At 43.1% G+C, this 25177-nt stretch overlaps 1 protein-coding gene across 2 annotated transcripts in view; it reads left to right on the top strand.

Annotated features, from left to right (window-relative positions):
* PRKCB (protein kinase C beta) overlaps window positions 1-25177 on the top strand; it is a 374895-nt gene that overhangs the window by 157749 nt on the left and 191969 nt on the right. For both annotated transcript variants that reach the window (XM_086376807.1, XM_086376806.1), the window contains exon 3: window positions 6357-6439. In XM_086376807.1, coding sequence (XP_086232933.1) covers window positions 6357-6439 — 83 coding nt within the window. The remainder of the gene's footprint in view (window positions 1-6356; window positions 6440-25177) is intronic.

Raw genomic sequence — 25177 nt, 5'->3', positions numbered from 1 at the left:
GAAGGAAATGGCAACCCACTCCAGTACTCTTGCCTGGAGAATCCCAGGGACGGCGGAGCCTGGTGGGCTGCCGTCTATGGGGTCACACAGAGTCGAACACGACTGATGTGACTTAGCAGCAGCAGCAGCAGCATGGTATGTTAGGCTAAGTTCTGAGCATGGATTATTTCATTTAATTCTGACAATACTGCTGTGATATGAGTATTATTACTATTATCACCATCATTTTTCAGAAAGAAAACTGAAGCACAGGTAGATAAGATAATGTGCCTAAACATTATAGTTTGCAAATGTTGAAAGTGAAAGTGAAGTCACTCAGTTGTGTCCGACTCTTTGCGACCCATGGACTGTGGCCCACAAAGCTCCTCCATCCATGGGATTCTCCAGGCAAGAATATTGGAGTGGGAAAGCAGCATCAAAACCTGGCCATCTGACTCCAGAATTCATACTTGCAAACCAATAAATAATACAAGAACAAGTACACATAAAATAAGTAGGACAAATAGCAGTAAAACTAACAAGTAAGAAAGAAACAGTAGAATTGATAAGTATATCCATCATTTGCTTCTTTAAAATGAAAGAATAATAAAATGGACACTAAGGAAGACAAACCTCTGAAAAAAAATAAAGAGAGAGAGACTCCCCAACAATATAATAGACGAAAGCTTGAGAAAGAGCCTGGCACCATCCCAGATAAGATGATGCAGTTGAAACACACAGAGGAGACCACTGTGGATCATTCCAAAGGAAAATATAAATTCCCAAAGTTAGTTTGAGAAGAGCGTGAGGGAGAAATAAAGCCGGTAAAAGCTCTAAGCTGGATAGGACTGTTTGCTCGTCATCCCTTTTATTCCACATTGCTCTGGGAATTTTACATATGGACATATAAAGGGAAACACAAGAGGCATATCTATCAGGGAGGAGGAAAGAAAAATGTTATTACTGGGGATAACATGATTCTCTACCTGGAAAACTCAAAGGAAGCAACTGAAATCCCACAGCAACTCTCATGAATTTTAAAAATACTTAGAGAATAAATACTCTGAAAATTTATTGCTTTCCTATTTGTAAATGATAACCACTCGGCAAACAAAATGGAAAAGATGTCAAAATCACAATAACAGAGAAGTAGGACTTCTCAGATAATACGAAGTTATAAATATGTAGAACTATAGAGAAAAGTGGGCTTCCCAGGTGGCACTAGTGGTAAAGAATCCAGCTGCCAATTCAGGAGACATAAGAGACATGGATTTGATCCCTGGATTGGGAAGATCCCCTGGAGGTCATGGCAACCCACTCTAGTATTTTTGCACAGAGAATTCCGTGGACAGAGGAGCCTGGAGGGCTACAGAATCCATAGGGTTGCAAAGAATCAGATACGACTGAAGCAACTTAGCACGCACACATTCATAGAGAAAATTAAATACTGGGATACATAAAATAAAATTTTAGCAAGGGGGCACTCTATTCCTGATAGAAGTACTCATTGTTATGCAAGTGTCAATTATCAAAGTCCCAATAAATTTTTTTCTGGGGGTGAGGGTAGGGAGTTGACTAAATACAATAAAAATTCCATTGGTATTTTTAAAAGCTTGATAAACTGATTCTGAAGTTCACTTGGAACTTGGAATGATTGCCAGTAGAATGTTGAAAATAAGGATAATGAAAGAAGACTTGCCCTGCCAAGATATAACATATTATAAAGCTACTATAATTAAATCCCATATTTCTTTATTATAAGACAGATCAGTGGAACAGAACTGCAGGCCCAAAGACAGACCCCAGTGTATATAATTATTTAGTACATAATTAGGTTGGCGTTTGAAATCAGTGATGAGGGGATGAATTATTCAATAAAAGATGCTGGCACAATTGATTACCTATTTGGGGAAAAAAATGGCAAGTTAAATTCCCATGTCATTTCAGATACAAAAAAAATTACAAATCGATGGAAGTTTAAAGTGCATATGATGCCAGATAAAAGTAGAGAGAAAAGAATGGTAGAGATAGGAATTTGGATCATATGGGAAGGCCTTTTGAAATGTAGTTGGACTAAGTTTTCTTTGTCCAGTTTTTTTTCTTTTGGTAGTCTGCAAGTTATTCTTGTTAGCACACTATTTCAGCTTCAGTCAGTTCAGTTCAGTCACTCAGTCGTGTCCAACTCTTTGCGACCCCATGAATCACAGCACGCCAGGCCTCCCTGTCCATCACCAACTCCCGGAGTTCACCAAGACTCACGTCCATCGAGTCAGTGATGCCATTCAGCCATCTCATCCTGTCGTCCCCTGCTCCTCCAGCCCCCAATCCCTCCCAGTATCAGAGTCTTTTCCAATGAGTTAACTCTTCGCATGAGGTGAAAATGCAGTTTCTCCATACCTATTAACTCTTGAGGAATAAGACAAGGATCTTAGCATGTTGCAACTTTGTAGTCTTTTTCCCGTCCCTGTCTCTTAAGACTTGTCCCCCAACCCTCACCTTGCTTTTCTCTTTGTTCTTTCACCACTATTTTATGCTTCTTTTATTCATTTTGTTGGTTTTTTTTTGTGGAGTGTATATTCTCTATTACTTCTTTGTGGGAAGTAAAATGTCCAAGTTCTTGTATTTTGGAAATGTCTTTATTTTGTTCTTTCACTTGAATGCTCGATTGACTGTGTATGGGATTTTAGGTTCAAATGACTTTTCCTAAACCTTTGAAAATGTTGCTCCATTGTATTCTATTTTTTTTTTTTAGTTTTTAAAAAATTATTGCCACAATCAATTTAGTTAAATTTTTTAAAGATTTTTTTTTATGTGGACCATTTTAAAAGTCTTTATTGAATTTGTTACAGTATTGCTTCTGTCTTATGGTTTGGTCTTTTGGCCGCGAGGCATGTGGAATCTCAGCTCCCTAATCAGAGATCGAACTCACCCCCCTGCATTAGAAGGCGAACTCTTAACTGTTGGAAGTGCCTCCATTGTATCCTAGAATGCAGAGTTGCAGATGAGAAATCTGATGTTAAAATTATTTTTGTTCCTTTGTCAGTAACTTTCCCGTCTTCTCTTCCTTTCCTTGCTGGACACGTCCTCACAGTGATATCTCAGTCAGTTCAGTTCAGTCGCTCAGTTGTGTCCGACTCTTTGCGACCCCATGAATCGCAGCACGCCAGGCCTCCCTGTCCATCACCAACTCCCGGAGTTCACTGAGACTCACGTCCATCAAGTCAGTGATGCCATCCAGCCATCTCATCCTCTGTCGTCCCCTTCTCCTCTTGCCCCCAATCCCTCCCAGCATCAGAGTCTTTTCCAATGAGTCAACTCTTCGCATGAGGTGGCCAAAGTACTGGAGTTTCAGCTTTAGCATCATTCCTTCCAAAGAATACCCAGGACTGGTCTCCTTTAGAATGGACTGGTTGGATCTCCTTATAGTCCAAGGGACTCTCAAGAGTCTTCTCCAACACCACAGTTCAAAAGCATCAATTCTTCTGTGCTCAACTTTCTTCACAGTCCAACTCTCACATCCATACATGACCACTGGAAAAACCATAGGCTTGACTAGACGAACCTTTGTTGGCAAAGTAATGTCTCTGCTTTTGAATATGCTATCTAGGTTGGTCATAACTTTCCTTCCAAGGAGCCTTGGTAATTCTCACTGTTAGTCATTTTTCTTTTTATTCGTATCTGTTGACACTTGATAGTTTCTTTCAATTTCATGGCTCAAATTCTTCTTAATCTTTAGAGAATTTCCTTTCATTTTCTTCAATTACACCTTCTTTACTTTTCTTTCTGTTCTTTCCTGAACATCCTTCTGTATAGATATTAGAATTTTGAGATCTATTCTACATGTTTTGAGTCATTTCTTTTATTCTTTCTTGCCTTTTTTTTTTTTTGCAAAATTCTGGGGAAATCACTCAAATTAGACTTCCAATTTGCTAAGTTCCTCTTTAGTTGTTCTCCACTTTGTATCAGCCCAACCACTGACTTTCCAGTTTGGGCAATCATATTTTTCATTTCCCGATCTTTGTTTTTCTTTGACTCTTTGTTTCAAAATGAAAGTAGGCTTATTTCCCTTGATATTATGTAATTAGCATATACTCTTTTGTCAACATTTCAAACAATATGGATGTAAAGTTGTCAGTAAAAATAATCTGTAGTCCTATTGCCCAGCGATAACCATCACTGGCATTTTTTGGCCACTGCTCACATATTACTCATGTAGGGCTTCCCTGGTGGCTCAGATGGTAAAGTGCCTGTCTGCAATGTGGGAGACCCGGGTTCGATCCCTGGGTTGGGAAGATCCCCTGGGGAAGGAGATGGCAGCCCACTCCACTACTCTTGCCTAGAAAATCCCATGGACAGAGGAACCTGGTATGCTACAGTCCATGGGGTAACAAAGAGTCGGGCATGACTGAGAGACTTCACTTTCACTTTCATATGTTACTCTCAACATTCACAGACTTATAGGCACAGAGGACTTCCCTACTCACAACAAACATATACATGCTGTTTGACACAGATGTCTTTATACAAAGCATATATTACTTACAAAATGCAATAAATCATAACAGAAAAAGGAGAAAGAAATTGACCCCTTTGGAACTCTTCTTTTTAGCTTTGCCATCTTGTGGAATCTTGGTTCCCTGAGCAGGGATTGAACCTGAGTCCGTGGCAGTGGAACCACAGGGTCCTAACCACTGGGCTGCTAGGGAATTATCCCCAGGTTCACTAATAATCAGTCAAGACTAATGTTTCTTTCCCATCTATTACCCTTTGTGTCTCCTTTCTGTCATGTTGAATTATTTTGAATTGAATCACTTTATTCATAAAGATTATAGGATGTATCCTTAGAAGTAAGAATAACAAAAAATCATAATACCCTTATTATATAAAAAATTATAATTCCCTAATACCAATAACAAAAATTCCCTCATATTTTCAAAAAATCAGCCATTCATTTTTCTGATTATCTCACAATTATTAAAAAACTGTTAGTTCATTTAAATTAGGACCCAAACAACATCTACATATTGTGTTTAGTTAACACCTTCTTAAAATCTCTTTATTATGTTCCTCCTCTGCCCTGCTATTTTCCTCCTGCAGTTTTTTATTTTTGTTCATTTATTGTTGGTGTTTTGAGCAGTTTTAGGCATATAGAAAAACTAAAATACAGTTTCTGTACATTCCCTCAACTTCATTTCCACCCTAGTTCCCCCTATTATTAACGTTTGCAAGTGACATAAATCAGAAAGAGAAAGAGAAATACCATGTTAACTCACTTGTATGTGGGATCTTAAAAAAAAAAAAAAGGAAACCCAAAACACCAAAACCAAGAAGTGAACTTGTGGATACAGAGAACAGATTGGTGGTTGCCAGAGATTAGGGTCAGGAGCGGGTGACATGGATGAAAGTGGTCAAAATAAATAAGTTCAGGGGATGCAATAAATAGCATGGTGACTATAGTTAGTAGTACTGTAGTGTGTCTTTGGGCTTCCCTGGGGGCTCAATGGTAAAGAATCTGCCTGCCAAGGCAGGAGACGTGTTCCATCCCTGGGTTGGGAAGATCCGCTGGAGGAGGGCATGGAAACCCGCTCGAGTGTTCTTACTGGGAAATCCCACAGACAGAGGAGCCTGGTGACCTACTGTCCACGGGGTTGCAGAAGAGCCGGACACAACGACTGAGCATGCAGTATATATTTGGAAGTCATTAAGAGAGTAAATCTTAAAAAATCTTATCACAAGAAAAAAATTTACAACTATGTGTGGTGATGGATATTCATGACTTAGAGTGATGATCATTTATAAATGTATATATGGAATCATTATGTTTTACACCTGAACCTAATATAAGATTATATCAATTATATCTCAATTAAAACATGAAGAGAACTATATTTGATACCCTATTATAAGTCATAATGGAAAATAACATTAAAAAATGTGAAAAAGTGAAATAACATGCCTTAGAGTGTTGTTAGGAATATTAAGTGAATTAATATGTGTAAAGCACTTTTAAAGAATCTTGCATTAGTGTGGTACATTGGTTACAATTGATGGGCCAATATCGATACATGGTTATTAACTAAAAGCCATTGTTTATCCTAGGGTTCACTTTTTGTGTTGTAGGTTCTCTAAGTGTAGTTGTCAGTACTATGTCATCCATAGTAGTCAATATAATTAGTAATTTGCAAGTTGTAACACCGGTGTACCCAGGAGTTTGACTTCAATAGAAGACAAGTGGCAGAAACTGAAGGCATTGTTTATCTGATTATAAAGCCTTTGAGTATAAAGTTCAGGCCTAATGTGTCTCCCTCTCTTCCCCTCCCTTCCTGTTCTCCACTTCCCCTCTCCCTTCCCTCCTACCCTCATTTTCTCTTTTGCAGTCTGCTGTTTTGTCGTGCACAAGCGGTGCCATGAATTTGTCACCTTCTCCTGCCCGGGCGCTGACAAGGGCCCAGCCTCTGACGTAAGTAACAGGCCCTGGTCACCTCTCTCTGTCCATAGTCAATGCATCCTTTTGGGTGACTGTGAGTATACTGAGACAAAAAGTCAGGATGTCACGGTCCCTACGGCCTCTGAGACTATTTTCATCTTAATGGGAAAAAAAACAAAACATTTTGAGAGGGGTGCATGACTTCAAGAAACCAGTTTCCCTTCTATGATTTAGCACAATGTCTTCATCTTTATGGCTGAGGCATGGGGTTGATGAGCAAGGGTTAAATTGTGAACTCTTTGTCAGGGCCCCAGAATTAGGAGGAAGTGAGATTTTCCTGCTCCGTTTAACCCAAACTGTGATTACTGTTGAGGGATAAGGGATGCTCCTGGGTAAAACTGGCAAATAAACTGTTTTGATCATTATTGCTTTATTTTAATATGGTTTGAAAAATGTATCTAGTAGTGGTTTGTCATTTATGGTGAGGATTTAAAATTTCCTACGTAAGTAAAGGTGTTTAGAGTTAAACAAAAGATAGGGCTTCCTTGTGGCTCAGCTGGTAAAGAATTCACCCACAGTGTGGGAGACCTGGGTTTGATCCCTGGGTTGGGAAGATCCCCTGGAGAAGGGAAAGGCTACCCAGTATTCTGGCCTGGCGAATTCCATGAACTGTATAGTCCATGGGGTCAGAGAGAGTCAGACATGACTGAGTGACTTTCATTTTCACTTTCCTTTCAAAAGATAGGGACTTCCCTGGCAGTCCAGTGGTTAAGAATTCACACTTGCAGTGCAGGGGGTACAGGTTTAATCCCTGGTTGGGGAACTAAGATCCCATATGCTGTGTGGTATGGCCAAAAATAAATAAAAATTGAAAAAGATAAATTGACTTAAGGAAAATATTAAGTGAATGACAGCCTGAGTGCTGTGTATGAGTGCTCTGTGGCTAAAGTCTTGGTACAAGTTTACCTAAAGTTTGAGGTACATGTGGATCGCCTATTCAACAGCCATTCCTCACCTCACTCTTCTTTCTGGCAAAGGCCACCTCTTAGTATAAAGCTGAAGATGCCTGCTGCTTGCTTTCGCAGGCTCCTTTGTAGCTAGTGAATGAGCACGTGACCCAGTTCTGCTCAGTGGGACCCGAGGGGAAGTCTGAGCAGGGCTTCTAGGAAAGACATTCCTTTCTGATAAAGGAAGATACTCCTTTCTTTGTTCTGGTGGACATTTTTGAGTGGGCACATAATGAATGCATGGAGTTGTGGCAACCCTTAGGGTCAATGAGAAAGCTATGACTGACACCCTGAGCATGGCCGAGTGGAAGAGTTAAAGGAACCTGGGTCATGGATGACGTTGATGAACTGCTGAGCCAACGCTGAGTTCTCTTATGCTCAGACTGTGTATGTGAGATAAGAAGCACCTCTTACTGGTAAAGTAAGGGTATTCTTTTCCATGCAGCTGAAGCCGTCCTGGCCCTTCCACCACGCACGCAGTGCTGTTGGCCCAGTCATGAACTCTGTATGTCTGTCATCCCCAGTTCTCTTACTTTGTTCCTGCTTTGGTTCACCTTCCTGGAATTTTCCCCACTGGCTTTGTCTCCCACTGGTCTTGTCTTGATCGCTTAGAGTGGACAGCTGATCTCAGCTTGCTTGAAGTGGGTAGTCACTACCTTCTGTTGTTGCATGTGCTCTTGCTAGCCTTCTAAAAGTGGTCATCTGCCATTTTGCTGCAGATCAGGGGCAGGCCATGCACACTCTAGAGCTGATACTGCCATTATTTTGCAGACTGTGCTATTTGGGTTTAGGAACTCCAGGCAACAGAGAACAACCAAAACCCTCACAGGCCTATTTGCAGAGACGAGGATGGGACCATTCTTCATGTTCTCTCAGATCACACTCCCTGACCCTTTTAGTGCAGTTCCTTCCCGTGTACCCAGGAGAGAAGGTAAGTTTGGGGGACAGCCTGCTTCCATTATGCAGCTCTGAATGTTCATGCAGATCGAGGCGTGATGCTCAGAAAGCAGCCAGGAGGATGCTGTTTCCCATAGCCCCTCTTTATTCCTTGGCTTTTTATGTTGCCTGAGGGAGAAGGAGCTCAAACTATTTTATATGGAAAGGGAAATTTTGGTCCCTGAAACTGAAAAGCTCGACCCAGTGAATCAAGGTGCTGAAATGAGATCTTCAGGGATCTCTTTCTCCAGTTCTTGGCTCAGTTTTCTTCTGGTTTCTTCTGTTTTCTTCTGGTTTCTGTTTCAAGAAGGCTTTTCTCCTATGGGAGCATGTTGGCCGTGGTACCTTTAGTCTTCATGTCTTGTCAGTGCTGCAGTTCTAGTGACAAGAGCTAACGTCTCAGTAAATCCTGGGCCATATGTGACTGAGGATGGTTATGCTGATTGGCACGCCTGGTATGGTCTTACCCCTGGAGAGGTCTGAGAGTGGGAGAGAGGTGATCGGTCCCTTGAAGGAAAATGAGAGAAGCAGTATTGTGTACTGGTTAAAATCACACTATGGATGGAGCCAGCATTTCGAGGCTCAGGTATGCTTGACCTTGGGCAAAGTACTTCAGTGCATTTATGCTTTAGATCGCTCAATTGGAAATGAATAAAACAGTTGTCCCTACCTGATAACCTTGGTCGGAATATCTGGTGTGTATGTTTAGGACAGTGTCTGGTACATATTGAAGGTGATAATGACAATGGTAATGAATAACAGTGAATGTGTGCTGGGTAGACAATGAGGACAGATGTCTACCAGGGAAGTCTGCTGAATGAATAGGTCCTCTGCCTGCCACCTGGCAGTCGTCCTTCCTAGGCATGTGTAGGCGCCATAAGTTGTAGGAGACCCTGCTCTGTGTGAATGGAACAGTGTAGTCATTCATTGCCTTGGGCATGGGGAGAGCAGGCAGTCCTCCCTACAGCCGGCATGCATAGATTTGGCAGCCAATCTCTGGACACAGTTCCAAGAAGGCCAGTTGGCACCAAGGATGATGAATTGGTCCAGACTCCTGAACTGGGTTGACTTTGTTCATTGACCTTTTTCTGTCCATGGTTGGAGACATGATTAAATATCTGGCCACACCTGTTTGCCTACCTGGCCAGGCTCTCTGAGGCTCATGCAGATCAGGAAGGGTGCCCTCCTCTTGTATGACCTTGGAGGAGCAGGTATGCAGCGAGCTCATGGACTAGAAAAGTGCTGCCTCCATTTGTGAGAAAGGAATTGTCCTTTTTGTCTTCTGCCCTCTGCTATTCCAAGTCCAACCTGAGCTGAGGAATATTCTGGGTATTAGTAGATCTTTGTGTGGTTGGCAGCCTTCTAGATCTCTATCATGACATATTAGGCTACCTGATGGGAATTTTATGAATCAAGCTCTGTCCCAGTGAACCCAGCTACTGACCCAACCATTCAATGCCAATGGGAATAGACAGTACATATGGGCACCCACCACTGGGGGACCTCAAAACATGGCAGAGTTCCTGGGTGCTACGTTTGATCATCTGTAGGGATCCTACTGGTTCTGAGATCTTCTCAGAATTAGAAAGAGAAGCTTGTCTCTGAGGGCTTGGACTAGGATAAGTCAAGTGTAGGACTTGCCCTGGGCACAAAGATTAAGGGATTCTTGCTTGTGTCTGCCTGGTGGCTGGATGATCTAGGCTGGCCCCATTCACATGACTGGCAGCGAGCTGGCTGTGGGCCTAGGTGCCTTGATTCTTCTCCACATGGCTTCTCATCCTCCAGCTGACCAGCTCTGGTTTGTTCACATGGTGGTTTCAGGGTTCTAAGAAGAGCACATCCCAATGCATCAGTGCTTTTCCAGCTCATGCATCATGTCTGACAATGTCCCCCTGGACCAAGTAGTCTCATGTTATTCTTCAGTAGCTCAGTCGTGTCCGACTCTTTGTGACCCCATGAACTGTAGTCTGCAGGTTCCTCTGTCCATGGTGTTCTCCCAGCAAGAATACTGGAGTGGATTGCTATTTTCTACTCCAAGGGATCTTCCTGGACCAGGGATCAAATCTGTGTCTCCTGCATTGGCAGGCAGATTCTTTACCACTGAACCACCAGGGAAGCCCCCCAAGTAGTCTCATGGCCAAGCCCAAATTCAAGTGGTAAAGAAATAGACCACTCATCATGGGAGGGGAAAGAATCTCTGGTCAAGCTACTGCAGATCCTGTTGACTCAGGGGGTCACTGTGGAACAGAATCCCTGGAGGCCATCACACTGGGCTTCATAAAGGACTCTCAGGTCTCACTGTGGTTCAGAGAGTCAGACGGCCTCAGTAGGACAACAGGCTTCTTGTATTCCCTGCCCCAGCTCCCTGAGTGACTTAGCCTCCTCCAACGACAAATGGAAAGTTGGGCAGTTTATGGATCACTCCCAGAGACAATGGGCTTCCCAAGTGGCTCAGTGGTAAAGGCTCCGCTTGCCAGTGCAGGAGATGCAGGAGACAAGGGTTTGATCCCTGGGTTGGGAAGTTCCCCTGGAGGAGGAAATGGCAGTCCACTCCAGTATTCTTGCTTGGAGAATTCCATGGACAGAGGAGCCTGGTGGGCTACCGTTCACGGGGTCACAAAGAATCGGACACGACTGAGTGGCTGACACACACACACACCCAGAGACAATGGTGATTAAGGATGTGGACTCTGAAATCAGTCATACCTTCTTAGTTCATGTTAGTTGCGCGTGAGGTGATCTCGGGTGGTCATTTTTCTTCTCTGTGGCTCAGTTTCTTTATCCACAAACTGGGATGTTAGTACCAACCACATAGGTCTATTGTAATAATTTAAAAAAAATCCTTAAAATGAAAAAGAGCTAACTACATCAGCATCAAAAGGATTAACCACAGATGGATTAAAGAGCCATTGTGTGAAAGCGCTAAGCACAGTGCCTGTCACGTCCTAAGCCTTTGGTGCAGGTAGCTGATGGCTTTCCACTGATCTCCCTAATTGTGGATGTACTGATAATTCTCTCCATTCCTCCACCTACACCATGCACTCGTGTTTTCATTTCCATTGTGAGAGTGCTATGTCACTCAGTTGTGTCCGACTCTTTGCAACACCATGGACTGCATGTAGCCCACCAGGTTCCTCTGTCCATGGATTTCTCCAGGCAAGAATACTAGAGTGGGTTGCCATGCCTTCCTCCAGGGGATCTTTCTGACCCAGGGATTGAACCTGAATCTTCTACGTCCCTTGCATTGGCAGGCAGGTTCTTTACCACTAGCATCTGGGGAGCCTTTCCATTGCCATTACTTTATACAAAACCTGAAATTTTGCAGTACAATGCTGAGAAAAAGAACCTAGACTCTGGAGCCAGAAAACCTTGGTGTCAAAATCCAGTGCTGAAGTCCCCAGCTCCATTGATCTTGGTAAAATTATTTCAGTTCTGTGATCTTAGTTTGTATCTTTAAAATGGGGCAAATAATACATAAATCATAGGTTCGGGGTGAGTAGTCAATGAAAAGCTACTTGAATCACAGCCAGAATAGTGTCTGGCACAAAGAAGGCACTCGGAAAATGGTTTCTAAATTATGATTTATCCCTGGAGGAATCTCTCCTACTCAAGAAGGGGTGCAGGTTACACTCTGACCTGCCAAGAAATAATAGCTAATAATAGCTAACTTTGTTGAGCAGAGGTTCTGTGCCAGGCATTACAAAAGTATAAAAGGACTCTTTAGCTGGTTTGTCTAAAGATAACTCCTCCAGTGTTTTATGGTTTTAGGAATAATAATTTCTTATCATTCATGGTCAAAGTACTGAATAAAACTCATTGTTATGCCTTGTACCCTCCTGATTCCATCACTAAATCAGTTCAGTGAAAGATGCAGGCAGTAATGTTGAGTTTTGTGTTTCTTAATCAAGTCTTACTTTATGAAGAAATATATTAAAAATGATAAATCATGCATTAGATGTTGAAGACTTAATAAAAGAGAAATAAAAGAAAATTTAAAAAGAATATATTAAATTCACATATTAAAAGAATATGCATATAAATGCTAATGGGTTTGAAAATCTGGTTGAAAGGGATGATTCTCAAGGAAATTTTAAATTGGCAATTTTATCTCAAGAAAAAATTGAAAACCATAACAGGCAAATAATCGAGAGAAATGAGAACATTGCTTTTCTTCTCCCAAAGCTCCAGAATAATAGGCTTCATGGGTAAATTATTTTAAACTTTAGAAGAATGAAGAATTTCTCTTCATTTTATTTTATTTTGATTTTCATAACAGTGAGCCTGTTGTCTTAAAATATCTTTGTTTCCTTTTTGTGACATGCTTTACTTTTTTATTGAAGTATAACTGATGGATAAGATTATGTAAATTACAGGTATACAATATAATGCTTCACAATTTTAAAGGTTATACTTCATTTGTGTGTGTGTGTGTGTGCGCGCACACACACACACGCTAAGTTGCTTAGTGGTGTCTGACTCTTAGCAACCCCATGGACTGTAGCTGGCCAGGCTCCTTTGTCCATGGGGGTTCTCCAGGCAAGAATATTGGAGTCGGTTGCCATGCCCTCCTCCAGGGGATCTTCCCAACCCAGGGATCAAACCCAGGTCTCCCACATTGCAGGCAGATTCTTTACCATCTGAGCCACCAGGGAAGCCCATGAATACTGGAGTGGGTAGCCATTCCCTTCTCCAGGGGATCTTCCTGACCTAGGAATCGAACCAGGGTCTCCTGCATTGCAGATAGATTCTTTACCAGCTGAGCTACCAGGAAAGCCCATACTCCATTTATAGTTATTATAAAATATTGGCTATATGCCCTGTCTTATACAATATATCCTTGTAGTTTATCTTATACTTAATCTGTTCATTTTAAACTATATCAAATTATAGAGAAAAAGTAAACGTTCACAATTAAAAAAAATCAAAAGTGCAGTAAAGCCAACTCAAATTGGCACTAGATAAGAGATTGGCTCATGGGAAGGACATTGAGAAGGATTAAAAGCTTCAGGGATAAGAGTCTCAGATACTGAAACTGAGGATCCAGTACTTGTAAGATGCTTTCTTATTATTGGCTGTATCAGTCAGCTTTGCTGTGTAACAAACCATCCCAAAATTTAGTGGCTTAAAATGTTTATTATGTTTGGTGATTGTGTGGGCTGCTTGGGGCATTCTTCTGATCTGGGCCTATTCAGCTGATCACTGCTGAGCTCTCTCGTCCATTTGGTCAGCTGTGACTTGGCTGGTGCAGGATCACCTAGGGTAGCCTCAGGCACATGGCAGCCTCTTGCCTGGGCACTTGGTTCCTCCTCCATGTGGTCTCCTTTCCTCCATCAGTTTAGGCTCATCTGCACACTGGTCTCAGGGTGCCAAGCACAGCAAGAGAGGAAAGCCCCCACAGCATAGGTGTCTTTCAAGCTTTTTTTTATGTCACAGTGGTTGTGGCCAAGATCAGATTTGGGGTGGAAAAACAGACTTCACCTCTGGATAGTAGGGGCTGCAAAGTCTCGTTGCAGAGATGCACGTGGGACGTGGGGACTTGGGGCCATTTTGCAGTCTACCATTCTGCAGCTGGCCCTCGTCTGCTGTGCCAGCTGTCTCCTTGGTCCTTCCAGATCATCTCTGCTTTCTCCTTGAGAGACTGACCTGTAAGGGCTGCATCAGTGGGGGTTCCCTTACTCTCTGACTTCTGGTTGGGCTTAAGATGAGGGATTGATAGGAGACTGGAGGGTGAGCCCAGGGCGTTTGTCATAAGGTCTTCTTGGCTTTACCCTTTGACAGTGTTCCCCTCCTAAGGCAGTCTGCAGCTGTTCCCTCCCAAAGTCTCTCCTTTTCCCTCTGCTTGTGCTGGCTCTCAGTTACTGCACCCTCCCTCTTGCTTTCTCAACAGCATGCCCATACTTTTCTAAACAGTCCTTTTAATGAAATCTGCCTTAAAGTCTCCTAATTTGAATATGCCGTTCGTTTCCTGCTGGGACCCCAGCTGACTTGTCCTTGCTTTATTTGCTCCTATTGGAGACAGGACATGCCTGTAAGTACGTCTGGTAACCTGTTGACCCTAGGGAAAGATGGAAACCTAGTTGACACAGTGGCCTTCCTTCTTCCTGCATTCATAATCAGTCCCAGGAAGGGGTTCTGATTGGTTGGTCCTCAGTTGTTAGGGGAATGAACTCTTACAGTTTAACACGCCTGGACCATACAGCATCCCTCTGACTCAGAGAACAACATGTAAGAAGAAGGAATGGGAGACTTGAAGGAGCTGACAAAATAAATAGCTGCCACACTGTATTGTTATAAGCTAGCTTGACCATGGTAACCAGCATACCCAATAAAGCTGGCTTACAAAACTAAACTGTAGTCAACTTAGAGTGTAAATTTAAAGATCCTAAGTAAAACATATCAGATCAGATCAGTCGCTCAGTTATGTCCGACTCTTTGCGACCCCATGAATCGCAGCACGCCAGGCCTCCCCATCCATCACCAACTCCTGGAGTTCACTGAGACTCACGTCCATCCAGTCAGTGATGCCATCCAGCCATCTTATCTTCTGTCGTCCCCTTCTTCTCCTGCCCTCAATCCCTCCCAGCATCAGAGTCTTTTCTAATGAGTCAACTCTTCGCATGAGGTGGCCAAAGTACTGGAGCTTCAGCTTAAGCATCATTCCTTTCAAAGAAATCCCAGGGCTGATCTCCTTCAGAATGGACTGGTTGGATCTCCTTGCAGTCCAAGGGACTCTCAAGAGTCTTCTCCAACACCACAGTTCAAAAGCATCAATTCTTCGGCGCTCAGCCTTCTTCACAGTCCAACTCTCACATCCATACATGACCACAGGAAAAACCATAGCCTTGACTAGACGAACCTTTGTTGGCAAAGTAATGTCTCTGCTTTTGAATATGCTATCTAGGTTGGTCATAACTTTCCTTCCAAGGAGTAAGCATCTTTTAATTTCATGGCTACAGTCACCATCTGTAGTGATTTTGGAGCCCAGAAAAATAAAGTCTGACACTGTTTCCACTGTTTCCCCATCTATTTCCTATGAAGTGGTGGGACTGGATGCCATGATCTTCGTTTTCTGAATGTTGAGCTTTAAGCCAACTTTTTCACTCTCCTCTTTCACTTTCATCAAGAGGCTTTTGAGTTCCTCTTCACTTTCTGCCATAAGGATGGTGTTGTCAGCATATCTGAGGTTATTGATATTTCTCCTGGCAATCTTGATTCCAGCTTGTGTTTCTTCCAGTCCAGCGTTTCTCATGATGTACTCTGCATATAAGTTAAATAAGCAGGGTGACAATATACAGCCTTGACGAACTCCTTTTCCTATTTGGAACCAGTCTGTTGTTCCATGTCCAGTTCTAACTGTTGCTTCCTGACCTGCATACACATTTCTCAAGAGGCAGATCAGATGGTCTGGTATTCCCATCTCTTTCAGATTTTTCCACCGTTTATTGTGATACACACAGTCAAAGGCTTTGGCATAGTCAATAAGGCAGAAATAGATGTTTTTCTGGAATTCTCTTGCTTTTTCCATGATCCAGCGGATGTTGGCAATTTGATCTCTGGTTCCTCTTCCTTTTCTAAAACCAGCTTGAACATCAGGAAGTTCACAGTTCACATATTGCTGAAGATACTATTTAATTCTTGGCATAGACATATTGGTTCAAGTAGACTTTTTTAATATGAAAGAAACAATTTAGAGATAAAAATAATGAAAATTTTTGGTTAATGTAACAAAATATAAGAACAAGATAAAAATTAGCCAAGGAACTGTGCAATCTCAGAAGTAAAAATTTCAGTTTATCATTTGCCTTGCACGTGCACTCAGTCGTGTCCAACTCTTTGCGACTCCATGGACTGTAGCCTCTGCCCATAGAAGTCTCCAGACAAGAATGCTGGAGTGGGTTGCCATTTCCTTCTCAAGGAATCTTCCCAACCTAGGGATTGAACCTGTGTTTCCTGCATTGTAGACGGATGTTTTACTGCTTGAGCCATCAGGAACTAACCCAGTGTAAGTGGATTGAAATTCTCTACTAAAAGGCAAAGACTAATCAGACTGGAGAAATATACAATTCTAGGGATTGTATGAAAGAAATGTACTAGGTTAAAAATAAAAGAGTCAAAGATATAGCCCCCCCAAAAAACCACACATACATATAGAACATAATCTTAATAATACAAATCAAAAGAAATAGGATTCAAAGTAAAAAACATGAACAGGAGGAAGAGAGGGAAAGTGCACTCTAATATATTACTGGTGATATGAATGTAAATGAATATTGGGTTGGCCAAAAAGTTCATTTGGATTCTTCTGTAAGATATGATGAAAAACCCAAGTACACTTTTTGGCCAATCCAATGTAGTCTTCCTCAAGAGATAATTATCAACATGTATCAAAAGCCTTAATGACCTTTTTAGCCTAAGACTTTTGCTAAGGGATTATTTAAGGATATATGTATATATTTATAAAAAATTGGAAGCAATCTAAATGGCTGGAAATTAGGGTTTATGTAAGTAAAACATTTCCGTATGACAGGAGGCTGCACGGTGATTAAATGTTACAGTGTCTGGGTGATGGGAATGTTCTTTCTGTGTCTTGTTGAGTTGGCACCTGTATACACGCACACAGTATTCAAAACTCATGAAACTGTGTGCTTAAAAGAGGGAGGGGAACATATATACCTATGGCTGATTCATGTTGAGGTTTGACAGAAAGCAACAAAATTCTGTAAAGCAGTTAATCCTTCAATTAAAAAATAAGTTAATTTAAAAAAGAAAGTCTGTACATCACTGTATATCAATTATACTTCAATAAAAAGTCATCTGATTAAAATGTTATTGATATGGGACTATATAGTCATTATGAATGAAGAAAGCAGACAACAAAGCCCATGTATGGTAGGATATGTCTACAAACATACACCCTTGTGAAAATACAAGGCCACATTTTCTGAGCACATTTTGGTGTCCCCTTGTCAACTCTGCTCAGTATCTTATTCCAGACTGTTGGCAGAACTCTGAAGATCACTTTGGGAATTTCTGTAACTGTCTTCTGTGATCTTGTTTTTGGTGCCACTTCACCTCCAGCATGAACTCAGGCTTCCTGCTTAATTTGATTAGAATCAAACCTGAGTGAAGGCTTGGGTATAACTGTAAGGAACTATAGTTGCTTCTGGATGTGGTCACTCTTAAGATACTCCATCAGCTTAGTCCCCACATGGGCCTCTTCAGTGCTCCTGGTAAGATTCTGGCCCATTGGTAGACTCACCTTTGGCCCCCAAGGAGGGAAGTCCTAGCTCTGCCAGTCTGGGGTCCACTCACTTCCTGCTTCAGCACCAGTGGAGTGGGACATCCCTGTCTTCAGATAAAGGGCCCACCTCCTTTTCCTTGGCATTGTCTGGTCTCCCTGGCTCCAAGAAAGCAACGTAACAGTTGGCTGCACTCTTCTCAAAGCCTGGGTTGCTTAGTCTTACATAACTCCAGGCAGGGACACCCCACCATTCTGTTCTGATGATGCTCCAAGACTGTCTGGCTCTTCGAGGAGGTGAAGCAACAGTTAGGGTTGAACGTCCCTCTTGGCATCATGGTACGATTGCATCATTACCTGATAGCAGAGCTCATTTGTATCTCTCAAGGATAAGTAGTACCAGGGGCAATTCAGCCTATAAACAGTGCAGACTCTCTCTCTCTCTCTCATATATCTACTACCTATCTCAATCTGGCAGGGCACCAGGACTCTTATTTATTACTTAACACTGTAGTCTATAACTTCTACATTCACGATGAAAGTGTTCAATAATTAGGGTGTATGTTCCAAATGAGAAAAGAACAGCTTACAAGGCAGAGTCTGAGAGTTGACCTGTCTTGCTCAAAGGCTAGGCTTCCACTTAACATTTAAAGAGCTATTGTATAGGTTTTTGATGTAACTTCGGAAGACAGAAGCAGGCCTGAGAACCGTCTGTGCAGGCTGAGGAAGAACAGTCTAAACTGACTCACTGGTTCCTATTTAAGGATATTAACGCCTCATCCCAGTAGAGCAAAGACCGGTTGTCACCAGTTGCAGAGGGGATATCTGTGGTAGGTGTGGGTTTCTTCCACGGCTCTTTTACTAATGTTGTTTGGTTGCATGCAGCAGAAGCCACCTTGAGTTAGCTTAAATATCTACCTGCCAATGCAGGAGACACAAGAGATTCGGGTTTGATCCCTGGGTCGGGAAGGTCCCCTGGAATAGGAAATGGCAACCCACTCCAGTACTCAGTTCAGTTCAGTTGCTCAGTCATGTCCAACTCTTTGCGACCCCATGAATTGCAGCACGCCAGGCCTCCCTGTCCATCACCAACTCCCGGAGTTTACCCAAACTCATGTCCATCGAGTTGGTGATGCCATCCAGCCATCTCATCCTCTGTCGTCCCCTTCTCCTCCTGCCCCCAATCCCTCCCAGCATCAGGGCCTTTTCCAATGAGTCAACTCTTCGCATGAGGTGGCCAAAGTATTGGAGTTTCAGCTTCAGCATCAGTCCTTCCAATGAACACCCAGGACTGATCTCCTTTAGGATGGACTGGTTGGATCTCCTTGCAGTCCAAGGGACTCTAAGGAGATCCAACCAGTCCATCCTAAAGGAGATGGTCCTGCCTGGAAAATCCCATGAACAAAGGAGTCTCGCAGGCTATAGGCCAGGGGTTTGCAAAGAGCTGGATACCACTGAACCATGGAGCATACACAAGCATAGTGAGATTTATTGAAAAGGGTATAATGTACTTTAGAGAACTGGAGGAAACCTCCCTAGACAACCAAATCAGTTGTATCTGATTTTGGTATTTGTGTTGCTTTGGCCCTAAATTCAAATTCCAGAAGAAGAAACATTATTCTCTGAAGCTTAAGTTACTTAACCAGCCCTTTTCTTGGGCTTTTAAAGTCTTCCCTCTTTAGGGAACTAAATACAGTGTGGGTGGGTGGCTTTTTGAAGGAGAATTGAGACACTTATACCTCATTACTGAGGCAGAGATGTTTGCAGGTCAAAACCACACATGTCCACTACAATTTCTCAATGCTTCTTTGCAGAATACAGACAGGTTGAATGCTTAAGGATTATTTGGGTAGCCCACTCAGAACAGATCTCAGCTAAAGAGATACAGACAACGGTCTGGGGATCTGTATTTTGAAGTCCTTTGGGTAATTCTCCTGGGGAGTCAAGTTTGGAAACCAGCAAAAGGTCCTATCTCAGAGTGGTTCTAAAACCAGAATGGTGGGGTTTGAATTCAAGGTTTGCCACTAACTAGCTGAATAAATAATCTTGGGCTAGGTATGTAACTTCTCTGCCTTGGTTTTCTCATCGGTAAGAAGAGGATAAAATAGCATCCTCCTAACAAGGTTCAGGCAAGGGTTAAATGAGTTAATCCATGTTGAGGGTTTCTCACCGTGCCTGGCAAATAGTAAGCGGGAGTTAACATGGCTACCGCCAGCGGCCCCTTCGAATCTTAGGATGTGAGTTTAAGATTGGAAAAGACCCTGATGCTGGGAAAGATTGAAGGTGGGAGGAGAAGGGGATCACACAGGATGAGATGGTTGGATGGCATCACCGACTCAATGGACATGAGTTTGAGTAAGCTTCCCTGTCCATCACAGGAAAGCCTGGCATGCTGCAGTCCATGGGGTCGCAAAGAGTCGGAGATAGCTGAGCGACTGAACTGAACTGAACTGAGCCTTATTTTTGGCATGGCATGCGTCCATCTTGCTTGCCACAAAATGGATACACAAAGGCACCTCCCGTGAGCTGGTTGAGGGGGAAAGTCTAATGAAAATGATGGTAATGTGGTGAAATGCAATTCTTTTGTTGGTGAAATGCATTCTGCCCAATTCTTCTCCCATTTGCCGCTTGCGGCTGATGGCATCTGCAGTGCGGAACCCGCATGTAAAGGTCAGAGTGAATTGCTTCTCCACAGCCCTCTGTCCCCTCACTGTCACAAAGACAGAGCTTCGTGCTGTGGATGAAGAAGCACGACCCCAGTATGCAGTGTCTGGAGAAGGGAAAGAGCTGTTTCTCTGGTGCACGAAGATCAGAGGTGCTGGAACTAAATGAGGCAGGCATGTCTTGTCTTATGAATTATTTTGACTTCTCCTGGTTAAGGGGCGAGACCGGCCTCAGAGACTGATAAAGGCAATTTCCCAGAAGACCTCAGCCTGTGGAGGCTGCAGACGGAGGGGGAAATAGAGCATTCAAAGGTAGATGACCCAGAAAGAGACATCTCTCACGTGAAAGGCGCTGGTCCTGGAGTCAGAAAGGCTCTGCCTCCAGCTCCAGTGGTCTGGACTCCTGGGATGTCTGAGTAGCAATATTTTATTTAAATAGTAGTATCCAAGAGCTAGCATTCATAGATAAGATTCTGTTTTAAGCACTTTCCGTAGAATCTTTCTTTATTCTTCGTTTCACTCTAGGAAGTGAGTCCCATTGTTGTCAGCCCCATTTTACAGATAAGGAAACTGAGGCTCTGAAGAGACTGAGGGACTTGCCCAGGGTCCCATGACCAGCGAGTAGCTGAGCCAGGATTCACACCCAGGCAGTCTGGCCCAGCTCCTGTTCTTACCCCGCACCCCAGGCTGCCTCGTTACTTCAGCCCCATTCACCTGGAAAAGCTAACTGAAACAGACAGCTCTTTTCTCCAGAACTGCCTTCCCACATCTGCGCCCCCAGAAACTGTCTGACCTCATAGCCTGGGTTCCGCTGGGTCCAGCTACACAAGTACACTTGCCCCAAACTGGACCCATCAGACCCCCTCTTCCAAGAATTTAGAATCTGGATTCAGAGGTGCTGCTTTTAGTCTGGGTTGGTCACACGGTTTTTGCAAACTGCTTCTTGTACAGGAAAGGGTCCATCTTGGTGAATTTTCACACAGTGAACATTTCTCTGTAACCAGAACCCCAGAAGCCCTCCTGTGTACCCTTATCATCCCTACATCTCCATCCCCTTCCATCAGGGTAACCACTACCCAGGCCAACAGCCGTTTGGTTGCTTGCTTTCTTTTATTGAGCTATTTAGTTTTATTTTCTTTTATTTCATTTTATTGTGGAGAGAACAAAACATCTGACCTACCGTCTTTGTTGAATTTGTTACAGTATTGCTTCTATTGTTTTTCTGTTCTGTTTTTTTTGGCCCAGAGGCCTGGGGGATGTTAGCTCCCTGACCAGGGATGGAACCTGCACCCCCTGTGTTGGAAGGCGAAGTCTTAACCACTGGACCACCAAGGAAGTCACTCTTAATGCACTTAAAAAAATAATTTTATTTATTTATTTATTTTTGGTTGTGCTGCTTGGGCTTTTCTCTAGCTAGGACGAGTGGGCGCTACTCTCCAGCTGTGATCCTCGGGCTTCTCATTGTGGCGGCTTCTCTTGCTGTGGAGCACAGCCTCTAGAGCACAGGCTCAGTAGCTGTGGTGCATGGGCTTAGTTGCTCCATGGCATATGGGATCTTCCAGGATCAGGGATTGAACCTGTGTCCTGCATAGGCAGGTGGGTGTTTTTGTTTTTTTTTTTTTTAATCACTAAACCACCATGGAAGCCCTCCTCTTAATAAACTCTTAAGTGTACTATCCTGTATTGTTGACTGTAGACAGTGGTGGGCAGATCTCTAGAGCTCACTCATCTTGCTTAACTGAAACATTGATTAGTAATTCTGTTTCCCCCACCCCAGCTTCCAGGACCCATCATTCCACTCTTTGATTCTGTGAATTTGGTGTGATTGGAATTATATAGTCTTTCTGTTATATTTGTCTTTCTGTGTCTGGTTTATTTCACTTGACATAATGTCCTCAAAGTGTATCCATATTGTCCCGTGTTGCAGTGTATCGTTCCTTTTTAAGCATGACTAAGAGCCCCCTGTATGTATATACTGTGTCTTCTTCATCCATTCATCTGTGTGTATGCATTCAGTTTGCTTCCTCACCGTTGCGAATAATGCTGCAGTGAACACAGGAGTTGTAAAGTCTCTCTAAGATCCTGATTTCAGTTATTTTTGGATAAATACCCATAACTGGAATGGCTGGATCATATAGTATTTCTCTTTTTGAGGAGTCTCTAAATGGGCCTAGGACTTGAGTAGACATTTATCTGAAGACATACAGGTGGGTAACTGGTATCTGAAAAGATGTTCAGCATTCATCAGAAAATTCAAATCAAACCCTCAGTGAGACCTCACACCTGACAGGCTGGCTATTATCAAAACAAACTCCAAAGACAAGTGTTGGTGAGGGTGTAGAGAAACCCTTGCTCACTCTTGGTGGAAATGCAGAATAGTGCAGCCACTATAGAAGGAGAGTGCCTGCTTTGAACTCTGTACACATGGAGAGAGCCTCTCTTGTGTCTGGCTGCCTTCCTTGGTGTTTTGTTTGTGGCCACGTGACTTTGAAAAGGTGCATGCATTCATCAGGATGTCTGGCTTCAAAGCCAGCCAGCACTGGGCAGGTTAAGTAAATGAGTCAAGTGTGTGATAACAGGGACATTGCATCTAGAGTGTGTGTACTCTGTCTGAAAGGAATTTTTTAATTCCTGTTCTTTAAACAACCAAGATCCAGGTTTTCCAATTTTTAAAAGAGACATCTGAATCCCCTAAATGTGGGTGCTGACAGATAATTCGAGAACGACATATATGGTGCATTTAAAAAACATGTTTGGACTGGATTTAATTCTGTACATTTTGTTGTTCAGTTGCTAAGTTGTGTCCAACTCTTTGTGACCCCATGGACCGTAGTCCCTGCCCACCTCGCCACACCCCCAGGCCCCTGTGTCCATGGATTTCTCTAGGCAAGAATACTGGAGTGGGTTGCCATTTCCTTTTACATGGGATCTTATAGACCAGGGATCAAACCCATGTCTCCTGCATTGGCAGACAGGTTATTAAGCAGTGAAGTCCTCATTCTGTCTACCACCAGTTTATAACTTCTGAAGCTGGGAACTGTCAGTGGAAAGTCATGTCTCATGTCCCCAGCCTAGTCAATGAAGGGAGAAGGAAAAATATGGTCACCCTGGTTAAGGAAACTGCTGCTGCAGTGTCCCCCTGCTGTACTTGAACTCTCCGTGTCCCGTGGGATCTGCGGCGGGGTTGGGGTGCAATGTATGGGGGGAGTTATCTGGCAGCCACTTGCTTCTCCTACATGCAGTCTTCAGGGAGAATCATTCATCATTCCGTATATTTATTAAGGGCCTGCTGCTGCCAGGGACTGCTCGGCGAGGATTCAATTCAACTTTCTATATTTGCTCAGTTACCCCCCACCCTGCATCAGACCTTGCCATTCTTAATCCTTTTTTAATAGGAAGACCTGGGCCAGGATGCCTTTCCCTCAATTCAAGCCTCACCTTTTCTATATATTGAGAAACATTTCAAGAACTTTTGTCTTTTACTTGGCACCTTTCCCTGATTTTCTGGGCTGAAATAGATTCTATTTTTAAACAATTCCTTCTGGTACTTTCAGCAGTAGTTTGCAGGTGAGAGTAGAGTAAAATGTTCAGGTTCAGGTTTCTGGTCTTGCTGGTTGTTTGAAAGTATGGACTCTGGAGCCAGCCTGCCTGGGTTCAAATCTTGGCTCTGCTGCTTACTGGCTGCGTGACTCTGGATAAGCCACTTAACTGCTCTGTGCCCCAGTTTCTTCATTTTCAAGATGAGGACAATAATCTGTCTACTGGGTGGGGATGTTGGGTGAAATAAGTTGGTTCATGCAAAGAGCTTAAAACAGTGCCTTGTGTGTTATGTAAGTGTTTGTTTGACTCAGAATCTTGGACCTGATTGCTTTCAAACTCAGCCCATTGGTTCTGACTCTCCTGTGATTCTGCATCTCAGCCTTCCTGTTGCAACTCTCTGCCTTTGATTCTCTTCACCCCTTGACTGAATCTCCAAAATTCTCCTGACCGTGGGTCAATTCTTGGGGCCTCTTCTGTGTTCCTAGACTTTCCCCACCCTCATATTCTCTCCATCGCTTTGTACCTCCTAAATAATAATCAAACCTGACGTTTACAGGTGTATCTTGGAGATACAGTGGGTTAAGTTCCAGACCACCAGTAATGCAAATATCACATGGATTTTTTGATTTCCTACTGAATGTAGAAGTTATGTTCATACTCTACGGTATTCCTTTTAAGTATGCAGTAGTATTATGTCTAAAAAACAATGAAGTGAAAGTGAAAGTGTTAGTTGCCCAGTCGTGTCTGACTCTTTGCGATCTCATGGACTGTAGTCTGCCAGGCTCCTCTGTCTATGGGATTCTTCAGGCAAGAATACTGCAGTGGGTTGCCATGCCCTTCTCCAGGGGATCGTCCCAACCCAGGGATTGAACCAAGGTCTCCCTCATTGCAGGCAGATCTTTATCATCTGAGCCACCAGGGTAGCACCCCCCCCCAAAATAGAAATTAAGAAACAGTGTATATATCTTAATTTTAAAATATGTTATTGCTAAAAAATGCTATCATGGGAGCCTTCAGCGGGCTGTAATCTTTTTTTGTGGGTTGAGGGTCTGAAATATCGTGAGACTTATCAAAATGTGACAGAGACAGAAAGTGAGCAAATGCTGTTGGAAAAATGGCGCCGATGGACTTGCTAGATGCAGGGTTGCCACAAACCTTCAATGTGTAAGAAACTCTTCTGCAGTGTAAGAAAACAAAACGAGGCGCACCCCCCACAGACAGTTCTGTCCATCCGCACAGACAGGACCTTCGTCCAGGCCCCACCCACTCTCCCTGGACCAGCTGCCTCTTGTCCCGACGCCCCGCTTCCTCTCTGTCTCATCAGCCTGTCATTTCCGCATTGCTGCAGAGTCATCTTTCCAAAAACCGGGTGTGATCTTGTCATCGT

This window comes from Bos grunniens, chromosome 25 (assembly GCF_055505025.1).
Source record: "Bos grunniens cultivar Pamir isolate PY7600 chromosome 25, Bosgru_T2T1.0, whole genome shotgun sequence".
NCBI lineage: Eukaryota > Metazoa > Chordata > Mammalia > Artiodactyla > Bovidae > Bos > Bos grunniens.
Note: the sequence above shows the minus strand (reverse complement) of the source record. Positions and strands in the feature narration are given on the sequence as shown.